We start from the raw sequence: 18,512 nt of genomic DNA on the forward strand, positions 1-18,512 counted from the left end.
CTTCAGGCCCCTATGCCATCTTAATGGTGGATGAGATATTCTGTTTATCGCCCCATTTTCAATTTTTTTTTAATTCATTTTTATGTTTTTGTTTTGTGAAAATCATTGTTTTATCTCTTCTGTAGAATAGTCTAGGTTTCCCTTTAGAAAGGTTCGTGATTTTTTAAAAATATTTTTATGTGATTAGAAAATTATATCTTGAAATTGACTTTAAATGGAATGAAGAACGGCGTGAGAACCATGTTCCCCGCCTTCATCTTGTTGTAACGACCCCGTTTCAGCCTCGTTTCTATATACTTGATTATGTGATTCAGGATGAAACCCGAATACTCGCTTACGTTAATTTAAGAGTTATCCTTCAAAACTCATACCCCCCATTGCATGTGTAAATTGAATGGAATAATACAAATTATTTATTTTTATTTAATTATAAAAGATTGATTAACGTCAGCTTTTGACATCTAGTATATAATAACTTTTACGGGCCGATGTTTCAACAGGATCGAACCGTAACAATTCGAATCAATTCGTTCATTATTCTTTATTACACCTCTACTTGATACCACTTTCGAATTTCATATCTCAAAAAAAAAAAGAAATAATAATAATAAATCATTGCGTGAGATCCACGATTTTTTCTTATTTTATCAAAAAGGAAAAAGAAAAAGAAAAAGAAGTGACTCAGCACTTTATGAGCACTTGTAAATATACCCACAAGTCCCAAACATGTGCCAAGCCTTTTTATTTTTATTTTTTTTGAAGTCCTTTTTTGGTTCAATTAAAAATTTGGATTAAAATTTAAATAAAAGACAATAATTAATTTAAATAAAATTGTATGCGATCCATATATTTTTCGCTATACATTTTATCAATTTTTATTTTAATTTATTAAAAATTTAATTTTTATCCAAATCAAACATGAACTTATCAAAATATATTGATGAAAAAAAAAATACTAATAAGTTAATTTTTTTACTTTTATAGCCAAGCATGCTTTATGTGTTTACACAAGTCACGCGCCTTAAAATGAGGTCCATTATTGTTAAGTCTTTTGAACTTACACTCCACCAACCTTTCCATCTTCTCCATAACGATCTTCTCCAATCTCCAATCCATTAATGGAGGGAATTCATAAAGCCCTCTTTCTCTCTCTAAAATGCCTTAGGAAACCACGCCTAACTACAAGCTAAACACAACTTCCAGCAATCGCTACTTTTTCTGAACAAAACGATCCCTCTCCCGTCTTTTCTAGGGTTCTTCATCTGAACCTTTCACACCCCTTTTTAAGTTTTAGCACCTTTTTCTCTCTGCATTTGTAGCCTTTTCAGTGCCCCATTTTGTTATTTTCTCTGTATTCAAAACCCTTTTAACCTGAAACCTCTTTTTTCTCCACCTGTAGGATTTACTACGATTTTTCACAATGTCGCCACCGTGGTTCACTGATTCTGCTGCCGGGTTGAACCGTTCGGGTCGTCCTGCACAACCCACTTACCTACCGCGTTTCCGCCGTGACGAGAACATCATGATCAACACCACCCACCGTGGCCGTGGCGGTGGAGGTGATGGCGGACGCGGTCGGGGACGTCGCGGAGGCCGTTCTGGTGGATATTTCCACGATGAAAATCCCAACAACTTCCCTTTTGATATCCCTCAGAAATTCAACGAGTTAGAGATCGCCCAAGAAGAAGATGCTTCAAAGATGAATGCAACTGCGTACGATGATACGCCGGTGGAGGCCTCTGGCACTAACATACCTCCACCCGTGACGTCGTTTTCTGAAATATGTTTCTCGAGCCCGGCTCTGATTGAAAACATAAAGAGGTGCAAGTACTTGAAGCCCACGCCCATACAGAGGTACGCCATTCCAGTAGCCATGGCCGGGAGGGATTTGATGGCATGCGCCCAGACTGGGTCCGGTAAAACGGCAGCGTTTTGCTTTCCCATTATCAGTGGGATTCTTATGGCTAATCAGAAGTACAAGAGGTTTAGTAATCCTCACAGCATAGCTTGTCCACTGGCTCTAATACTAGCTCCTACTAGAGAGCTGTCATGCCAAGTAATTGCTTTTTTTTTGCCATTCCAGTAGCCATGGCCGGGAGGGATTTGATGGCATGCGCCCAGACTGGGTCCGGTAAAACGGCAGCGTTTTGCTTTCCCATTATCAGTGGGATTCTTATGGCTAATCAGAAGTACAAGAGGTTTAGTAATCCTCACAGCATAGCTTGTCCACTGGCTCTAATACTAGCTCCTACTAGAGAGCTGTCATGCCAAGTAATTGCTTTTTTTTTAGTTCATCATACTTTTTTTCCTGTGGGGTTCGCACTTTTTTGTTTATTTTTAAAATTTACTGTAATGAATAATGGTATTTTTTGTGTTTATGCTTTCTTGCGGGGCGGGGTTTGTATGTATTTCTTATTTTATTTTATATTTTATCTACTGTTTTTTTTTTTTTTATGTGAGTTACTGTTACATTCCTCACCAGAAAATTTGTGTGTCTTCTTTTTAGCCTTCATTTATTGTGTAGAGATTTCTTTAACTGTTGGTTTTTCCCTTTAATTTTCAGTAGGATGGATGACGTTTCACTAGAATGTTAATGGCTACAGTTTTGATTTGTTTGATGGGATTTGTGTGTTATCCAGATATATGAGGAGGCAAAGAAGTTCTCCTATCAAACTGGAGTCAAGGTTGTGGTTGCTTATGGCGGAGCTCCGATTTTCCAGCAGGTTTGGTTTCTGATTATATTATTTGTTTGAAGGCTTTTCTATGCATCTGAAACTTACATGGTTATGTTGTACATGTTATTGGCTATGGGTTTATCTTAATCGTCCTTTGGCTCAATTCTGATTACTGTATATGTTAATTGTTGAGTTACAATGGTTTATGTAGACTGTTTGATAGTAAGATGATAAAATTAGATAGCAGGATGCAGTGACTCCATGGCCTTCTTGTCGAAGTAGTTTCTTTATAGTAGTAATACTTGTGTATCTTGTAATGACAACAGGGATTGTGAAAAACAAATAGTATTTTTTTCTTTTTTAAATAAAGCTTTCCATTGTCATTACTTGTCGTTTACATTTCTTCGTTCTACTTGATGAGAACAATTGACATTTCCATTGCAGATAATTCAATCAAGTTTTCTATGTTTGGCTCTTGTACTAATCTGTTTTCAACTTCTACTTTTGCTTCTACAGCTACGCAATCTGGGAAATGGTGTGGACATCTTAGTTGCTACTCCTGGCCGCTTGGTGGATATGATAGAAAGAGAAAGGGTTTCCCTGAAGAATGTCAAGTATTTGGCTCTTGATGAGGCTGACAGAATGTTGGACATGGGCTTTGAGCCTCAGGTTCGGAGGATTGTTCAGCAAATGGAGATGCCTCCACCATGTGCAAGGCAGACATTGCTTTTCAGTGCAACATTTCCAACTGAAATACAAGTTTGTTTGCCAATCCCCTTCCTCTCATGTTTCTAATGAATAAGTGAAAATAATTACTGCATTTCACTGTTTGCTTTCATCCATTTTCGAATCAAGTGTAAACTTTCCGATATTATGTACCATTTTGTGCATTTCGAATGATTTAAATTGTTTGTATCCTAAGATTAAATAGCAATAAAATTGTTATCCGCATTTCATTTTGAAAAGATCTTCATTGTTATAATTGCTCCATTGATGGTCTTGGGTGAAGAAGTGCTTTATTAGCTATTCTGTGATTTCACTCTTTCAGAGGCTTGCATCGGATTTTCTATCAAACTACATATTTGTAGCTGCTGGGAAAGTTGGCTCAAGCACTGATCTAATTGTTCAACGAGTTGAATTTGTTCCTGACATGGACAAAAGAGATTATTTGATGAATCTTCTTCATGCCCAGAAGACAAATGGGATCACTGGAAAGGTACACCCTCTGGCAATGTAGTTTCCACTAGATTTATGCTCTTTTCTAACCTTGAACTATAAGTTTCTAGTTGGCTGATCTAGTAAAATTATATTTTTTTCAGGATGCTTTGACCCTTGTTTTTGTGGAGACAAAGAAAGGAGCTGATATGCTGGAACGCTGGCTGTGCAGAAAAGGTTTCCCCTCTACTGCCATTCACGGTGACAAAGTTCAGATGGTTAGTACACTATCCTCTCTTGATAAGTTTCTCGATGTATTATGCATTTGTGGAATGTCTAACTGAAAGGTTTGCCTTATGTTGACATTTTTCTTAGTTGGGCTTGCATTCAACACATTTCATTGAGTACATACAGTTTCTATGTAATTTGTATTTTGTCTTAGACTATCTCCACAACTGACTGGCTTGGAAAATTTGTTTAATGTTTTTCTAATTTTTGGCATTTGGGGAAAAGACTCTAGGATGTACCCACACTCTCGTGGAACTTGTGAGTTGGTGTCCTACACACATCGTACACTGACACTACACCTACATATCACCGATACGGGTTTGAAGCCAATACGTGTTTGACAATGATGTGTTGCACTTGTTGGACACTGACATGATACCGACATGTGCTAGATGTGTCATGTGGTGTGTTCAAATTATTTTTTAGTTTTGTATACTTGGACATGTTGCCGAGGCATACATTTCAGACCTTCCAGGGGATACATTGTCGACATGTTGGAATTAACAAAAACGAATTTACTTTATAATATAAGAAATTAAAAAATAAAAAAAATTCAAATTTAGTGGTTCTCTTACGTCCACAATCCATTTGTGTCGCACTGCGTTTCATCGCACAAACGCATAATTACGTCTATGCGAATGCCAATCCATTTGTGTCGCACTGCATTTCATCACACAAATGCATAATTACACCTATGCGAAGGATACGCATAAGCACCTATAATGCTTAATGCTTAACTGAAACGCATTGTCACGCATTACGTATTTTAGAACTTTGATCAATATAGTACAAGTGTACAACATTCAAAATGAAACAAGCAACACACACACACACACACACACATATATATATATATATATATATATATATATATATATATATATGGAATTAACAATCAAATTAAGGCTTATATAAGTGGAATTCGTTGTCTAAAAATTATCATAAAAATGACATACATTTGCGTACCCATCTTATCCATATAAATGGAAGTAAACAATATATAATAAAAATCTTCACGTCACCTCCTTATTACATGTATACTCTTTCATTCAATTCTACAATACAACATTAGACAAGAATCATCTAAATATACTTTTCACCTTTGAATAAATCACATTTTATTTTTACACAAACTTCAAAATTTCAGAAAAATTCTTTATAATGCCACGATCAGCTATCATTTACTTCTTATCCTTTCATCTCTTCAGGAAGTTGAAAGATTTGATTGCATAAGCAAAGATGACTGCAAATAACAAGCAAAATCCAACCACCATAATAGCTCCAATTCCAATGAAATCATGCCGAAATCCGAAAACATTCTTCAGTAAAAGCTTTGTTGACACTGTATGAATCCCATCTGAGAGCTTCAGAAGTTTATCACTGTCAGAATATTGGGAAGCAACAAGGCCATACAGACTCCAGGCTACAGGGTTTGCCCAATAATACCATCTCCACCATATAGGGATTCTCTGTAATTGCAGAAAAAGGCATGTAATTCTTGAGAATATGATGTGTTTTCAATTTCAGCAATAATCTGCTGCATATAATCTTTCAGCATGTTAGACTTAGTAGTTTATTTTGAGCTTCCTTATATATGTTGATTATCTTCTGGATTTATTCTAATCTCTATTTGTAGAACAACATTTATCCGAAAAGCAATCAGAATACGAGCAAAACACACACAAATTTGTAACAGTTCATCCTCATTGAGAGCTACGTTTTCCAAGAATAAGTATACAAGGTTTTACTCGAATGCCTTGTGCACAAAGAGATGGTTCCTCTAAAAATCCTTTATGTACATGTAGAAATATTAGAGTGACATGGTATATATATGGAATGCCCAGTATACCCACAAAACCAATGGACGACGAAATTTGATTTTACTCCCCAAATGGATAAAAATGAAACAACCCAAAACTTTTGCACAACAGAATCAACATGTTTGCCCAGTCAGAGAAGTGTAGTTCCAGTATCGACTTAGAATACAAGATTGTATTGCGAAACTAAGATCACGACGTAATCCTATAATTCTAACATTCAAAATTGTCTAAGAAAACATCAATTGCAGTTTTTTGTATTTTTATGAATGACAGATGAAAATATATTAAAGAAAATGAGAAAATTTGTAGACAATTCTAACATAAATCAGGCATTGCCATTACTTGATACTTAGGTCATCAGAAACAAGAGTTACCATTCTTGGTCGAGTCTGTAATATCTAAGAATGTGATGAGTTTTTTCTCTCTGAGGAGCTTAATTATAATATACTCTCTTGTTCATGATTCTTCAAGTGAAACAACAGCAGGCGAAAATTTTATTACCTTGTACGGTATCATAAATCCGCTGAACAGATTCCAAAGCATATAGAAAGGAGCAGCAATAATGGCAGCCACATTATGATTGGGCGTCACAGCAGTTGTCATCATCCCGTAAAAGGTGAAATACAACATACTAAAGTACATAAAGAATATGTACCAAATAAATTTCGAAGCAGTCCACTCGAAGGAAGCCATTGAGTAGAATATTGTGCAGTAAACTAGAGACTGCATGAATACGTAAGGAAATTCAATAGCAACCTGCACCAGATGAGATTAGTATCATTCACTGTGCAAAAAGATTAATGGCACCTTCGGTAGGAAGATTGCATAGTACACAAGAAATTAAGCTAAAATTCTGCTCATTATACTGGACAAGTGGACATCCTGTTGTGCACTTTATACGAAACATGCTCTAAATGTAATAAACAGAGCTATGATGTTTCAAAAGAGCATCAGATACAAAACCTGAGCAAATGCAAATGGTAATGCAGAATACATTCCTGCCGCTCTTTCTCTGTATGAAACAAATCTTTCAACAGAAACAACTGGTTGAACAGAAGTGGCATTGGTTACTCCAATGAATAGTACCGCTGCATACATAGATCCCATAGCATTAAAAATGTCCTGCTGCGTGTCCCTACAATGTATGAAACAAAATAAACTCGGGCCCCATTTTGTGATGGTTTAAGTAATTATATGGAAAGAAAGGATGTCAATATATGACAATTATCTATTGACATATTTTCATAGCAACGAGTTATCCCTATCTCTGACAAATAGTACCCATGTCTCTAATCTAAACATAACATAAGCTCAAGTTATGAGTAAACCTTTTCGAACCAAATTTCCAGCATATTGTTCCCAGCATTAGTGATATAATTAATGTGTAGAAGAATCGAACTGCAGTGTATTGTGGGTTTCGCCAGTAAGATAGGTTCTGCTTCCAGAGGCAAGCCACAAACTGATCAAAATATGACTGAGAATACTTAGTGGGAAAATGTAGATCTTTTGTATCGCTACTTGGTTTGCTTAGCCTCTCTACCAACTCTTTATTACACCTGAAACATAAAGACCAATAAATTATTTAAAAAAAAAAAAGGGGGTGTTGAAATGAAAAGGCTAGTTCAAGAAGCAAAGTTCGTATTATAAAGAGAACATACTGAAAAAGGTGTGATCTTCGGTAAATTTCAGCAAAATCAACACCAAGATGGGCTTCTTCAACAGATGATGTGACCTCTAAGATCCATGTAGCAGGATTATGGCCAGGTCTGATCCTTGGCACACCATCAACTCCCTACATAATAAGTGTAAAGAATGTGAACGTTCAATGACTGCTTAATAATTCAATCTTCCCAATGCAAACCAATATCTGACCTCAAAATACTCAATTAGGTTGCTAGACTTGGGACCAAGTGGACCTGCATAAATGAGCTCTCCTCCCCGTTTCATAAGTAAAAGCTGCAGTTTCAGACGAGATTGCCAGAGTACAGCAATAAACATGATGAGGAACTGATACGCATAACTATTAGAGAACTGAGAATCAGGTATTTTTATTCAAAGTTATAGAATCTTGAATAAAGATGCTAAAAATTTCATTGCCAACTTAGATACAAAATATATTAACTTTATAAGTAGAAAAAGATTGACTGTGTGTCCAATTGCCTGAAACAATGATCAGCCAATGGTAAAGCTACAACGTTGTATGACAGAGGGAAGATAGTTGTCCAAGTATCAGGAGATAGTGCCTCTAATGATTTATTCCAAGGAAGTAACAAAAGAAAAATTATTAACTCTTCGCGTGCTTGACAAGATGTCAAATATTTCTGAGAAAAGAAGCAACCTCATCAAAGGATTCAAAGATGTCAATGCTAGGCTGATGGATTGTGCAAACAATTGTTCGTCCAGTATTTACTATATTCCTCACAGTTCTCATCACAATGGCTGCAGATCTTGCATCCAACCCTGATGTGGGCTCATCCATAAATACTATTGAGGGATTGGCTACCAGCTCAACAGCAATGGTGAGACGTTTTCTTTGCTCTGTTGACAGTCCATCGACTCCTGGCAGACCAACCAAAGCACCTCTCAAAGGAACAAGCTCCACAAGTTCCATTACCTCCTCAACAAATGCCTGAAATTATGATCCTTCATAAGTCACCTCAAGGCTAGAATAAAAAATAAAAAAAAACACTAAATGAATTTTAGTTTACCTTTTGTGTTTCCAAATCAATATCAGATGCCAAACGTAGCCAGGCAGAGAACAGAAGAGATTCAAGAACAGTCAAGCAGGGAGAATGAATATCATTTTGCTCACAGTAACCTGATATTCGAGCAAAAGTCTCTTGCTTTTTTGGATGACCAGATATATTGATACTCCCTTCTATAAAGCCTCCAGTCTTTCGGCCGGCTAATACGTCCATGAGTGTGGTTTTTCCAGCACCACTTTCTCCAACCAATGCAGTAAGCACCCCGGGTCTGAATGCACCAGTAATATTATTCAATAATTGCAGTTTGTCCTCTAGTACTCCTTGCTGCTTCAATTCCTGAAACAAAGATTATAGAATGTATTTAAGGAAAAACAGACTGAACAAATGATGCTTGAGAAGATATGGGAGTGCCTTACTCACCAGGGGTACATCCACATAGTATTTTATATTGCTGAATGACATAGCAAGTGGTTGAAAAGGAAGCACCATGCCTTTTTGTTTAAAACTTCTTCCTGAGTAACAAAGAAAAATCATTATTTCGTTAGCTAAGAAGTTCCAACCATCAAAGAACCCTAGATAGAAAGACTAGATTGCACACAAAAAGGAAATGCTTTCCCCACCCATGCACCAACAAAGAGACCGACCATGTATGTCTTACTTGCTAATGAGCCTGAATACTGTAAAAAGTCTCTTAGCTGCATAATAACTGGTTGTCCTTTCAGGTTTTGGTCCTTATCCTGAAGCTTCTCCTTAGAAACAATTGCCTGATGGTTCACCAAAGCTTCAAGAATTTGAAAATAGAAGGAACCAGAAAAAGATGTTAGTTTTCCTATCCTATAAATATTTTTATGCGTCTTGGATTGAAATGGACATGAAGGAGTCATTAAAGGAGGAATCACTTACGGTTCAGGTAGGAAAGGAAGAAGGTAAAAAGGATGTTGAATAGAATTATATATCCAATTAATGCGCCAACACCAATCCAGTACCAATAATTCTCTGGAAACAGACTGCGTGACTTGAGCAGTGCCTTGCCTAATGATAAATTAGAGTTGTCTCCATTTCTCTACATGGACAAACCATTAAACTGTTGCTAATTTTTTGATGAAAATAAAATGAAACATTATTCAGAAGAGATGCCTCTTAGTCTTACGTAAAATCGTTACTCAGTATGAAAACATGTTCTGCCAAGTTAAAAATCGAGTATTGTCCTTATAAAGCGACTCAAATTTAAAAGATCCTTAATTTTCATTGAGTATTCTGAAAATTGTTTTTAATTCTATACAACTATAAAAAGATATGTCTCTAATCATTCTCAGGGAAAAAAAGAAGATGACCACCTTAGGAAACCAGCTTTTCATATTGATTTTTCATAGAATTAAGCTGGAAAAACACTCGGAACTGCTGCATGATTTTTAATATTGATCTTATCGTAATCATATATGTGGTTAAAAGGAAAAGATGTCAACATCTTCAAGCAGACGGACTCCAAAGCCCCTTACCATCTCATTTTATTTTGCATTTTTTCTTTACCACAACCTTCAATAACATTTTTCAGATGAAGAAGAGGATCATTAAAAAGTATATCAGTGCATATATATATCTTCTCTCCTAAACTTTGTTCCTTCTGATAGTACCACCAAATCATAATCAAGTTCTTATATGTGAGGGCTAAGTTCAAATGCTCGAGTGTAAGAATGTACCTTATCCCAAGAATGACCAAGAAATTCATTCACAGAAGCAGCATTTTGAGCATACATCAGTGGAGAAATCCAAAATCCCCAGATCCACCATGCAGGGATCCGATCTATCAAAGTTGTAGAGGAGAGAGTATCAATATTTGGGTTTTTAAGGGAATGCAGCCATTACATCGAACAAGGCGGCTATAGACGATCAGTTTACCTCTTGAAATAATGTATCCTCCAAGAACCATCACTATCAACATGGCAAAGGATCCAAAAGTATTTGCCACAATCATATTGCGGCCCAAGGAACCCATCAGGCGAAAAAGAGCTAAAGACATTTGATGCAGAAAGAAAAACAGGAAAAACAGTCGGAAAAATCTGCAATTCAATATATTAGTGGCAGATCTTGCTGTGGTCAAATATTATTATTATCTGTGTGGAATTTAAAAATTCGAATTCACCTTATAATATTTGGATCAAACCCAACCACATAGTATGTAACTGCCACCCAAAAACCAGACTCGATCAGTGAAATTGGAATACTCAAAGCCCAAGATGGTAATGTATAAACCCAGCATGGGTAGAAGTGTAAGTCCCTGTGCTTGTAAAGAACCGGAAGCTTAGCAACCAACATGGAAACCTCCGTAAACCCATTGAAAAGAATAATCACCATTGAAAAATATAAATCTCCAAGATAAAGCCCTCCATCATCAATCGTGTCATGGTGCATCGTTGTCCTTAAAAAAACAGTCATGGTAATCAGAGCAACCAAAAGGAGCTGCAAATGGAATATTGAACTTATGCATTAGTGTAGGGATCAATAATTATTTGGCAAGAATCTTAATTACATTACTCAAAAATATTTTTCCATAATATTAGGGGATCTCTATCTACGAATGAATTCTTTATGATATTTTATCACGATACTACCTGAATAAATTTAAAAACATAAATAAATGAATTCCTTTTCATAAGTAGCAGCTGCCAGTCAAAGCTGGTTTTGAGAAGTTCCATTTTCTTGACCCCATAATTAGAAGTTGACAAGGCTGCTGGATGATTATAGCGCCTATCAAATGGGGTATCTAGCTCCTCATATAAACTCTTCCCGGTACTGTAAGAGCGAAAAGCTTCAACAAAATTCGCTACTGGTATGTATCGGTGTGGGCAATCTGGAATGGCCCAATATTGCTTTTGGTCCTTCTCCGATAAAACCTACAAGATACAGATTTTGAGTAACATTAAAATCTAAAAGGGCAGATTTTCCATAGCAGGTTTTCTGATGCCTACTTCTTGAAGGAAATCCGCAACATTCTTTCGGTCCGGACAATAAAATCCCATATAAGCAAAGAATTCAGGAGCAGCTCCACGGGGCCCTTGGAATACAATATGGCCCTCAGACAAGAGAATAATATCGTCAAATAACTCGTAAGTCTCGGGAGCTGGTTGAAGCAAAGAAATCACTGTGGTTCCACCCAGTGCACAGGTTGAATGCCTTAGATACTTTATGATTTGGTAGGTAGTAGAACTGTCAAGACCAGTTGATATTTCATCCATGAATAACACTCTTGACGGACCTACTAATAATTCACCTGTCAAAGAGACATGCCGAGTCAGCTCACGTTTCAATGATCCAAAGTGCTTGATTTTAATCCATGTACCTGTTGCAAGACGCTTCTTTTGGCCCCCAGATATTCCTTTAAGCATTTCATCTCCCACCAGTGTGTCCGCACAATGGTCCAACCCTAAAATCTTTGTGAATTTTATTTTAGTACATAAAATTTGGTTTCTAATAGATGGAACTTAGAATCTATGTCGCCAGTTATCATTTCAAATTAATGCATAGGAGCTGACAATGAGCAAACCAAGCTCAATGTACAAGTATAACTAAATTGAGTATGCCAAACTATGAAAAGGATTCGTAAGTCATATTTGCCAGCTATAACAACACGCTGTTTTCCACATGAGATTACAAATAACTTATGCATGTCTATTATTTACGCAAACAGAAAGCTTATAACGAAACATGATGTGGGATAGCTATTTATGTCAATCAAGTGACCCATGATAACACAATGGTAGTGAACTTAATAGGTCCCACTAGAGGAGTGAGAAAACAGACAAGAAGGGAAGAATCAACCTAAAGGAGTTTAACAAGTGTAATAGAGTTTTGGATTGTTCGTCTACAGAAATGAGGAAGTTTGGAAGACCTTTACATGTCCATGAGAGACTTTGGCCTCTCATGGTTGCTTTGAACATCCACAATGGTCGTAGACAAGGAAAGACATCTAAAATTTGTTAACAAGTTAGGACCAAAGATGAAGGCCAAGAAGGATTTCATATATCTAAAGTCGTACTTTACATGTATGAAAGGGGTCTCTAGAGAGTAAACTTATATTTCAAACGTCTAAAAATACTAAATGAATACGTTTTGAAATTAGCATAGCTTATGACCCGCGGCCAAATATTTCTCAAAGCCTATTTCTTTCATAGTTATCTTATGTTCCAGCATCCCATGGTGTGGCTTCAAAACATCCAGAAGTAAAAAATAAGGAAGAAACTCCGAACTTTCCAGTAAGATGTAAGACAAAAAAAATTGTGCCATCATAAATGTGCTGTGGTACGTGTTAGCAAGCAAGCAAGACCAGTGTCATGGCAGAAATTCCACATTCATCAACCATGGTTAACATCCAGAAAATACCTTTAAAATGTACTCCACAACAAGTCCCGTCTCCTCCCCCTCCAGAGCCAACGCCTGTAAAATTAAAATATACTCATTGAAATCAACTCAAGAAAGGATAAATCTTGGTATAACAAAAATGCGTTACTGAGAAATATTACCTTCACGAATATATCAAGATCCTCATCAGGCTTAATCCCCGCAATCTTTTCTCTTCTTGCAAGTTCCAGAAGCATATCTGTTACAAGTTTTAAGGTCCGAATCTAGGTAATCTATAGTGAAATTCACAGAGTTCAACTGAGCTTACCATATTTATACCCAACGCCTTGGCATCGTGCAGAAAAGTCAAGAGTTTCTCTTACTGTCATCTCTGCTACATGCCAATCTTGTTGACTGACATAAGCAGATGTCCTTTGGGGAACAAATTCATTCAGACCATGTCCATTATAAGTTATTTCCCCTGACATCTTTAGAATTCCAGGTTTCAGTTGATATTTAGCGAAAAAAAGAAATCAAAAGGTTTCATTTATTAGCATTCAATTGGATGACTATGATATCATAACCAAATTACAACATGACTAAAAGATTTTTATTACCTGCAAATTGGATTTAAGACGTCCAGCAAGGGCAAGAAGCAGTGTCGTTTTTCCAGAGCTTGGAGGACCCAATAATAAAGTTAATCTACAAGATAAATTAACACATAATAAGATAATTGAACTAATACAAACCAGACAGTACAATATGAAAATGGAATCAATACATGCCTTCCTGGTCGAATTATCCCACTAATATCATCCAAAATTTTCAGCTTTATTCGACTAGAAGATATCCTTAGCTGCCTTAACAAAGCCTTAAAAATTAAATAGAAAAGTCAGATGATAAAAACATATTAATAGATTGAGCCATTATTAGGACACTCGTAACCTACTAGTGTACCTCAGTCATGTTGAATACAAAATTTGGAATTGTCGGCAAAGCTCTACTACCAAGGTGAACAGAAGATTCAATTTTCAAATCGCGAAATCTGACTTCAATCTTCGGGAAGTCCAAATCAACTCTGCAATGACACAATATAAACTGGTCAAAACATAATCACGAGAAGTCTTGTATTCTAGATCAGGCATAAACGTCTACAGAGTTGGATATTTCAAGGTGAGCTCATGCAGCTAAAGTAATAAAATACTAATTATGTACCAAAGTTCCATTATGAATTATTTTTAAAAATTACAAACAGTGAAATTCAGCTTATAATTTGAACCTGATATGGAAGAACCGGTAGGTAGAAAACCGGTCAGACACACATCATTCACGGTTTTCAACGTTTTTCCAGTTTTACATATGTTTTTCAAACAAAACATTCCAGTTTTACATTGAATAGAACGTTATATTATTTTATTTTTTTGTAATAATATTGTTACACGTTATTACACTTAGCCAATCCACTGGGGCCCATAGCCCACCTAAGCCGAACCACATGACATGATGACCGAGGCCCCAAAGCCAATGAAGAACACACAACCTCCAAAAGCAACACATCTGACGTGGTCCAATTGCTTGAAGACCGAAGTGCATTGGCCAATGTGATCCATACCGAGGCTCCTATGCCGAAGCCGAAGCGCCTCTGGCTTCACCTCTCCCAAGAGATCTGGTCTTACACAAAAATCCTCTATGAATGATTGATGGGACTTCATCATAAAGTGCAAGTATTTTGTCTTGTCAAACATAACGACGGCTTTTCCAATCAATAAATGTATAGCAGGCTAAGTAGTCAAAAGTGATGTCTAAGATTGGATATGTAAACTAACAGGATGAGGCCACGTGTACTCTCAACTGAGGGCCACGATTTAACTTGTATCACCATAGATACTCCCCCATGCACTCCATGTAAAACAAGATTCAATACAAGAATAAATACTACACAACACTCTCTCTTTTACTCTCCTGCAATACAAACTGAGATTACATACAAATTCTATAAACATGATTGGTAATTATTGTATAATCGTTCTACAAATGTCTTGCCAGATTTCGAACGTTGCTGTCCTGTGCCTCTAAGCGACTCCCACGCCCTTTCTCAGACTGAACCAGACCGTCTACGTGTCTTAGCGTGTCGGACTAAGATTACGTGTGTGCGGGTGGGTCCAACATCTGTTGTCCGCGTGGCCCCAACCGAAAACGAGGTCAACAAATATATTTTTGGGAATATGATTGACATCAAATCTGATTCTTTAATCATATTTATTCATGAAAAATTAATTTATATTCATAATGCGTGTTTTTGCAAGCCTCTCAGGAGAAAATGGGCCAAGTATGCAGGCTCTTCAAGTATTGGGCCCTAGGCCCTTTGCACGTAGTGGACATGTCTTGACTAATATATTTGGCCCATTGAAATTTCAATCATTTTATTCATCAAAAAGGACAGAAATTTTTTAAGACAAAATTGTGTACAAGAAGCAAAATTCTTGTCAAATCGACTCTAATGACAACATGGAAGTAGAGATGAGCTAAATAGGGATAACAAAAATATCCGTCAAACCTGATATTCGCGACCTCACTCCGTTCGGGGAGAGGATTACTCGCTTGATCGGGTCAAGTACGGGTAACGAGGGCACCGCCCAGCCTATTTAATTTTTATTTTATTTTTTAAGAATTCAATATTTTAAATAGAAAAATTTCACGAAATTTCATTAATTCTAATTGAAATGAAAATTAAAATTATCTAAAAAAATATGATAAACAGTAAAAATCTTAGTTTACTAAATATATTCGAATAATTTAACTTTTCAAATATAAATAAATTAATTAAAAATTTTAATAACTATATTATTGTCTCATTTGAATGAATTGGGAAAATAAAATAAATAAATAAATTACATAGGTACGTAAATCGAGAAACCGTCCTGCCTTGCCTTAAATGGATAACGGGGTAATTACGGTCGTATGGGATGGGAAAATGCCCAACAAGACGGGGAGTAGGGGAACCCGCCTGTTCCCACCCTGGGGCTAAAGGGTATAAGTCTCGGAATTGCAATAAATTTTAAGGTGACCGTAACGCCCTAAAATAATAAGTAAAACAAGAACCCCAACTCCAACCTAAATGAATCAAAAAAAATAAAATATAAAATACCTCTCGAAACGACGTCGCACGCGTCTAAAGAACTCCTCCCAGTCATCTTCAACCGATTTCAATAACCGATCCAGTATAATTTTACGCTCCTGCATTTGTAATTTATCCACATCAATTTCCTCCGAATCTCCCCCAATGTTCTTAAAAATTCCCCGCCGTACTCGGATGTACGTCGGCAGCCTCTCCAGAGCCGCCCACCGTAGCGCCTCCTCGTCGTCCCCTTCCTCCCTAAACGACGCCGACCGCGCCGCCAAATTCTCAGCCGAATTCCACATCGACTTCAAAATTCACGATCTTCTACCGAAAAAACCTATAATCTGTCAATGCGAGTAAACATGCTGCTGGTTGGCTGGGGATTTTAGTGTGAGGATATGGCGGTGAAGTTGAGTAAAGAAGTCTTTGTGGCTGGCATTTATAGTTGGAACTATTAATGTTACGAGCTTGCAGATTCAAAAGTTTGCGATTATTTCAACTATGTCCAGAGTTAGTTGAACTTTGATTAATGCCGCACTTTCTCTCTCTTTACGGGTAAGAAATTTCTCTTTTACTTCAATTTCATACTCTAAACTACTTGCAGAAATTATTGTAATTCTGTCATTTTCCAATTTTTCCACCAGCATTTATGGCTCTTACATACGTCCCCCCCTCTCTCTCTCTCTCTCTCTCTCCCCCCTGTATAATGCATGTATATGCGACGTACAACCCCTTAGGCCAAATGTACAGTCAAATGGAGTTCTTGCCGCGTGTGCATTAACGGGCGTAGTATGAATCGGGTTGGGGTGCATGAACTGTGTAGGGATCAGTGGATCCCAGTTCTGTGCACAGAGAAATCATTAAATGCTGGGAGAAAGACGGAAGGCCAAGAGAGAGCTTGTTAAGTCATGTTTGGCTATGCTCAAAAACGTTCAATAAATTTATAAATAAAAATAACTCTAAAATTAAATATATTTTTCTTGAAAAATATGACTTTTCACTAATTTTATACTCAAGAAATCTAAATCAAACACGTCCTAAATAAAATGCTTTGGCATAGAAATGGTCATTTACTTTTACATTTGTAACATTTTTTTACAAATAGTAGAGATGAATATTTTCACATGAAACACTTCAATCAAATCGAATTGGCCATTTTGGTTGATTTCTAGTTGATATTCATCTGAGACGTTTTTGCAATAATAATATGCCAGTTGTGAATTCACAAATTAATATGTATTTATATTAATGAATACTTCATCCTTAGAAATTGTAAGAATGAACCGGGTGGACCCAAAATTACTATTTAGTGGAAGCGAGACAAAAAATGAGCTAAATATTTTGAGGAAAAGCCAAGGAAAATTTCAATCATTTTTGAGGTATGATGAATTTGACACAAAAAATTAAAAGAGAGAAAATAATAATGATAATAATAATAATAATAATAATAATAATAATAAGGGCATTATGAGAATTGAACTCGAGGACTTCCTAACATCCAAAGAAAGAATCATACGACTAAGCCCTTCATGGGTCCGTCCCTGAGAATGAAGCTAAAAAAAAAACGATCTTACAATGATGTACACATTTTTTCTTGACATTAGGAAAATTTAAAAAATCGAGGGAATTGATTGATCTTAGTTTAGAGTCTCATTAATACTTAGTCCGGTTCGATCCATTTTTTCTTTTTCATCCAGGTCGGACTGGACTATGTAAAGGATCGAGTTATTATATACGTAACCAAACACGACACTGTACTCGTCGAACACGATTTGACACGTGAAAGTGAATTTTTTTGTTTCGGTTGGGTGCAGGAATGGATGTCGTATTTGTCGGATTTTTTCTTGAATTATAAAGGTTGAGACGTCAGTTTCTATTTTAATGCTAATTAGATGACACAGCTCATGGTGCTACAGAGACAGACTAAACTGAACATTTAAAATAATGGGAAAAAGAATTATTCAACTATCAAATTTATAATATTACTTTTTGTCAAATATTTTAATTTGAGAAGATTTGCAAAAATCATGTCAATATTTACATGTGTTTACCTGTATTCACAATTGTTTAGCAACACACTATCAGTTTATCTCGCTCCTCGTGTTGTGATCAGGAAAGTGAAATTGCCTCGTTTGGTACCTATTTTTTTCAAAATATATTTTTCTCTCTCTTCTTTTTAACCACACATTCTTTATTAAAATAATATTACACGTAAATAAAAAAAATTTCATTATTTTTCAACTACACATTTCCCATCAATTTACTATTCAAAAATATATTTTCACATAAAAATATCTCCCAAACACCATCTCGAATAACAATTTGGCAAATATTATGACTTCTAATGTGTCTGTCGATTTGACTAGAAAATATAAATGCTAGGGTTTGTGATCATCGTTTCTCTACTTGT

The 18,512-nt window shown here is 36.2% G+C and overlaps 2 protein-coding genes across 4 annotated transcripts; one reads left to right on the plus strand and one right to left on the minus strand.

The window, feature by feature from the left end:
- The first annotated feature begins 1,034 nt into the window (after positions 1-1,034).
- Positions 1,035-4,631, plus strand: LOC111407950 (DEAD-box ATP-dependent RNA helicase 52C-like). Of its 3 annotated transcripts, XM_023037677.1 has the most exons (7): positions 1,035-1,253; positions 1,400-1,884; positions 2,100-2,271; positions 2,640-2,723; positions 3,192-3,434; positions 3,724-3,891; positions 3,995-4,631. In XM_023037677.1, exons 2-7 carry the CDS (start codon positions 1,421-1,423, stop codon positions 4,172-4,174), a joined length of 1,311 nt encoding a protein of 436 aa, XP_022893445.1. In that variant the 5' UTR covers positions 1,035-1,253; positions 1,400-1,420; the 3' UTR covers positions 4,175-4,631. The 3 variants fall into 3 exon arrangements, with proteins under 3 accessions (XP_022893445.1, XP_022893443.1, XP_022893444.1); XM_023037675.1 differs by having other exon boundaries at positions 1,035-1,911; positions 2,127-2,271; XM_023037676.1 differs by lacking the exon at positions 2,100-2,271 and having other exon boundaries at positions 1,035-2,056.
- Positions 4,632-5,030: 399 nt separating this feature from the next.
- On the minus strand, positions 5,031-16,687 carry LOC111407952 (ABC transporter G family member 32-like). Its single transcript, XM_023037678.1, has 24 exons — positions 16,130-16,687; positions 13,939-14,059; positions 13,767-13,852; positions 13,599-13,683; positions 13,310-13,469; positions 13,164-13,240; positions 13,024-13,077; positions 11,984-12,074; positions 11,613-11,914; positions 11,256-11,537; positions 10,787-11,103; positions 10,543-10,703; positions 10,344-10,447; positions 9,547-9,706; positions 9,302-9,424; positions 9,064-9,155; positions 8,647-8,979; positions 8,277-8,567; positions 7,811-7,894; positions 7,597-7,730; positions 7,267-7,494; positions 6,902-7,073; positions 6,440-6,694; positions 5,031-5,587 (listed from the first exon to the last, which is right to left on the minus strand). The coding sequence occupies exons 1-24, from the start codon at positions 16,402-16,404 to the stop codon at positions 5,315-5,317; spliced, it is 4,260 nt and encodes a 1,419-aa protein (XP_022893446.1). The 5' UTR covers positions 16,405-16,687; the 3' UTR covers positions 5,031-5,314.
- Positions 16,688-18,512: the final 1,825 nt, after the last annotated feature.

This window comes from Olea europaea, chromosome 13 (genome assembly GCF_002742605.1).
Source record: "Olea europaea var. sylvestris chromosome 13, O_europaea_v1, whole genome shotgun sequence".
NCBI classification, from domain to species: domain Eukaryota; kingdom Viridiplantae; phylum Streptophyta; class Magnoliopsida; order Lamiales; family Oleaceae; genus Olea; species Olea europaea.

Bases quoted from the DNA above. Each gene is read 5' to 3' on its own strand.
- LOC111407950 (XM_023037676.1), top strand. From the start codon at position 1,421: ATGTCGCCACCGTGGTTCACTGATTCTGCTGCCGGGTTGAACCGTTCG. The intron at 2,724-3,191 runs GTTTGGTTTCTG...TTGCTTCTACAG, and splicing joins GAGCTCCGATTTTCCAGCAG to CTACGCAATCTGGGAAATGG. The intron at 3,892-3,994 runs GTACACCCTCTG...TATTTTTTTCAG, and splicing joins CAAATGGGATCACTGGAAAG to GATGCTTTGACCCTTGTTTT.
- LOC111407952 (XM_023037678.1), bottom strand. From the start codon at position 16,404: ATGTGGAATTCGGCTGAGAATTTGGCGGCGCGGTCGGCGTCGTTTAGG. The intron at 13,078-13,163 runs GTAATATTTCTC...TTAATTTTACAG, and splicing joins ATCTTGATATATTCGTGAAG to GCGTTGGCTCTGGAGGGGGA. The intron at 8,980-9,063 runs GTGAGTAAGGCA...TCTTTGTTTCAG, and splicing joins ACTATGTGGATGTACCCCTG to GAATTGAAGCAGCAAGGAGT.